Genomic DNA, 4,812 nt, shown 5'->3' with positions numbered 1-4,812 from the left:
GCCTGAAATAATGCCCGGAGGGGCACCTGGGGTCTTCCTCCACCAATAAAGCTGGAAAAAAATCGACGAAAAATCTCGGCGGGACGCTCTAGGATGGCCCGACTTGAGTGTACGGTCGCCCATATGGGCTTTCCGGCGGCGACCTTAAATAAACGCAATTAAAAAAAAAAAAAAAAAAAAGTGGTGTACATTGTCGATCTCACCCGTGCAATATCGTGAACACTGCATGGTCACTCGTTCTTTCTTGTTACTTATCCAATTGTTGTGTTTGTTATGTATGATTCTATGTGAGAGAGATATCCATTGGTTCATTTAAATATTTTTTACTTCTGCGCACTGTTTGCTTTTCCTGTCCCGCTCACTCTTTACAGTCATCTCTTACGAGTCAGACGTTAAGTATAACTAGTTAAATTTATTTAACATTAGATCTACTTCTTACTTTATATTTCAATTTATATTGAAATACTTTATATAAGTAAAGATCTTTAATTCTTCGTTATAACAGACGCTGTGGTAAGAAATAGTATTAAGATAAAGATATTGATTGTAATCTTATTTATGTATTTTTGTATTTTCTTAAGCCGCGTCGATTGTGTATATATTGTTATTTCAATGTATTTTGTTTTTATATGTATTGTACTTGTTAGATGTATAATTATTAATCTATTATATTTTTAGACCATTTTTACTTGGATTCATTAAAAACATCGAACCTACGCCCAGAGTTTGTTTCTTTTCCACAAGAAATATATGACCTTGTGACAAATACATTAATAATCATCAAAACATTTCATTTTTTTTTTCATTATTACTGTATTTTTTTGCATTAAAAATACCCGTTAATCATTCTAAACTATTGACATTAATCACTGAAAATAAACTTGTTATTGCCTATTTGTCATTCTGTCTTTTAAATTTAATTACGTATATAATATGGAGACCGTCGATTTGTGTTATAACATTCTAATCGACGGTCACCTACAAATGACGGTCTTCGAGGACCGTCGAAGACCGGAGACCGGAGACCGTCGATTAGTATCCCCCTAATTCTAATAATCTAACAAAATATTTCGGTAAATAGTTAGCTAGATCAGTAAAGTTAGGTTCACAAGGTATTTTTGATTATCAAAATATAGAGTTATTAATTTTGCATACTGTATACATTTGGCATTTTAGAAAAAAAGATTTTTTGAAAAAAAGTTCATGACCAGCTTATTCTTACGAGCGCTATTATTTAACTTCCGGTTGTAAATCATAATTCTAAAAATGTTTAATATTTGCAAATGTCTCCGAAATGCAAAAGTGTCATGTAGAAAAAATATATTTAATGAATATATCAAAACAGTTTGTATACCTTTACGAACATATTATGTCGACGAGGCTCCAACAATTGGTAAAAGTCCGGACAAAACCAACCCTGACTACAAGGTTAGTAGTGCTTAATGAATGGGTGGGGTATTGATCAATAACATATACAGTCGGTGCGTGGTTTGGATTGTACGTATGTATGCCTTATTCTCATCGATTCGTGCCTTCTCATCGATTCGTGACCTAAATAATTGTCTGGTATAAATACTTCTGCAAGGACATACACCATCCGAAAACTACACAAGTTTTATTAGACACTCGATTTGACAATCCTATCCAATCAAAATGCGTAATTGAACAGGTGTAAATGACCTTACCCTACAATCAGCTGGCGACCTAATTACTTTAAAATATTCGATATTAATGTTTTAATTTATCAAACACACTTACACTTAAGCCAAAAAAATATTCATTATGCTGTAAGAATTTACTTAAGACTTTGAAACATATATTGATCAGATCGGGCTGAAAATAACCATGCGAACATTTAGTTGTGTGAGCACCTATATTTTGATGACGTCACAGGGTGAATCGGATTTCACGAATCGATGGGTAAGCGTCCAGCTGAGCAAGACAGTCATGGTTGACATGTTCAGTTGCTCTAATCTTTGAGCGGTTGTTTTTAGAAGTAATTTAAAGTTTGTGAACTTTTAGATAATGAATTTATTTAACAAATGCACTAATTGAACTGTATGTATGTCTGATATTTGTTGTGCAAGTGCAATTTTTCCAAATAAGAGTCACGAATCGACGAGAGAAAAGCATATATGACAACTCCCACATATATGTTTAATTAAAAAATTTCTTTTTCAAAATGTATTTAAAACTTTTTTTCAATAAAACAACAAAAGAAAGTTGTTATTATAATTTCAATTTTCATCCATTTATCAGTAGATCTATAGGCCTTTTACAATACAATTTTTCCATAGCAACCGATGTTGCATTTCGCGCATGCGCATTCTGCGTAGAGCAAAAGCTCAATAACGATAGACTACATTTTGCATACTTGAAGGCTATAAAAGACATGATTAATATGAAATTAGGTGCTACCTAGGCGTGGAAAGCTCTTATGTATTATGGTTTTAGCATAACATGTTTCGTGTACATGTAAACCAGATCTTTTTTGCTGGTATTTTGTACCATAAACAAAAAGAATAAATTGGTGGTGTTCAACCTCTCATCGGAACGTAAAGGGGGACCACTGCGCATGCGTCGGCGTTTGGAAAATCCTGTCAGCCATTTTTGTTAATCTCTAATCACAGTTGTTGTTTTAACGATATTTTTAATGTGCTAATTTATCAAAAAGGGATATGTTAAAGTATTTTTATAATCGTTATTTGTCCAATTCTTATCAATGAAATGCAGGTTTATTATCTGATTCTGTACATCATTCTTTCACCGGAAGTGTTACTTAGCATGCGTCTGCTAGCAATAGTCTTAATAATGTAGTCGCTCATTAAAAGTGCTCTGAAATCTTTATTTAGCTCAAAAGGATTTCAAAATGGCGACGCCCATTTAACTAAGGATTTTTTCACAACTCATTAGGTATAGGATATATATTATTTTTGAAAATTTCAGTTAGTTTGATTTCATTTGAATTGATATGTGTCATTCATGTTATCTAAGACTGCTTTGGCGTATAAGTTATGTCACCCAGAAAACAGAATTTTTGTGATGAATTAAAGCGGTTTGTACTTCAAATGTGTATTGATATTTATAACAGATATACAAAGTTAGCGGGACTAATAATTCAATAACCAAAAGTCCTGTTCAAGGTATCATACAATGACTTTTTCATCAGTAATTTAAATTGAAACAGCAGGGTGTTAAAGATACAATTTTATTACCCATATGTATTACATATTATTACACAATCAGTATTCCTTTGAAAGTGTATTGGCAATGCGGTAAGTGTCAAACAGTTTGACACGTGATCGAGTGACCGCTTAATTGTTATTTACCAGCTATAGTTTTCAGTATCATTCAACCGGGACGTTTTTGTACCAATCCATGACATAGTATATCACATAGAATTATGAAATTATCGTAATTTAAGTAGCTTTTTAAGTTTATACCATCAATGTTTATTAATTTTGTGAAGTGACAATTAAATAGTGTATGTGGCGTGCATTTTAATGTTTTATGAGAAACCAGATAAAATGTGTGTTATTTCATAACCCATCTTAACCTATCAAGAGTTTGAAACATTATTTAAATAATGTATGTGTCTTAAAAAGTTTCTGATTGGCATCACAGTCAAGTCGGATAAAGGATAATATTAGGTATTAGCTGAAAACTAAAAAAACATAAATTAGCACGTGTTCGGACTTATTTTCAGAATAATAATTAATACACCTCTATTCTAAATGTTATAAAATTTCTTTAGTTTTTATAAGGAAAATTTTGAACAATGAATAAATTGACTTCTTTATTTGATAATATATATACTTCGACATTTTTTTACAATAATTATCTCATATTCATGTCCATGATCGTAATGGGGGAATTCTTAAATAATTGTCTTTTCTGTGCCTTTTTGTGGCAATTTGGCCACAAAGCTATAAATGTATCTTTCATGCTTGTGTAAAAAGCTAGTTTATATGAATAATAATGATTTCCTAATTTTTACGTTAAACTAACTCATAATTATCAATGAACTTCTACTACATTTCTATTGTAGGACAACGCTTTTTTGCCATACGCAGATTGCGCCTGTGCGAGAAAGTACTGCTTCTGGTCAATTTTTCTTAGGAACGAACCGCGTCGTAAAAAGGTCTTTAAACTTGAATGTAAGCAATTCCGATACAGAAGCAGTACCCATATTTTTCATTTTAACTCTTAATTCTACTTGCATTATTTAAATATTGATACCAAATCAAGCAGATGTATGAACGAGACAAAATTTAAGTGTAATTTTTAAAGTATAAAAAAAAATAATATAAAAACATTTTGTAGATTAAAGATATCATCATGTGAGGCTGTAAGTAACAAAAATGTGTCATATTTCTTGCAGGAGAACTATGAGGTGATGACAAACTTGGTCAGTGAACTTCGTGGAAAAGTTTCGACAATTCTCCAAGGTATTTTTAAAAATTCTCATACCCAAGTCACTCCCAGCTTGATAATATTAAAGGCGCATAACAAAACATTGGTACTTACTGAAAACCAACTTAGATATTACTGTAAAATTAGGTTTTTTGCGGGGCCAAAATGTTTATGAAATCAATATTTCACAGAGCTCCAAATAATTGTTTAATACATTATACCAATTGCCAATAGATCGTGCCAGTACTTAATATCAACTGCCGTATTTATTTTATACCGAACCTGTCTGTTTTGAAGTAAGATAACTCGTCTAGTATGATTGCATGAAACTCGTGACGTGACATGTTAGGTGATTATTGGACAGTACTGTCAGTGGGCGTTACCATGTGACAGTTTACA

At 32.0% G+C, this 4,812-nt stretch overlaps 1 protein-coding gene across 1 annotated transcript; it reads left to right on the top strand.

Moving 5' to 3' along the window:
• Positions 1-959: 959 nt before the first annotated feature.
• Positions 960-4,448, top strand: LOC132732967 (methylcrotonoyl-CoA carboxylase beta chain, mitochondrial-like; the record flags this gene model as incomplete). Its single annotated transcript, XM_060719507.1, is given in 2 exon segments — positions 960-1,428; positions 4,382-4,448. Coding segments are annotated over 2 exon segments (229 nt in total), but the record flags the coding sequence as incomplete, so codon positions are not given.
• Positions 4,449-4,812: the final 364 nt, after the last annotated feature.

This window comes from Ruditapes philippinarum, unplaced genomic scaffold, assembly GCF_026571515.1.
Source record: "Ruditapes philippinarum isolate M1 unplaced genomic scaffold, ASM2657151v2 ctg4679_1_1_1_1, whole genome shotgun sequence".
In the NCBI taxonomy this organism is placed as follows: Eukaryota; Metazoa; Mollusca; class Bivalvia; order Venerida; family Veneridae; genus Ruditapes; species Ruditapes philippinarum.
This window is presented reverse-complemented; position numbering and strand designations above follow the sequence as displayed.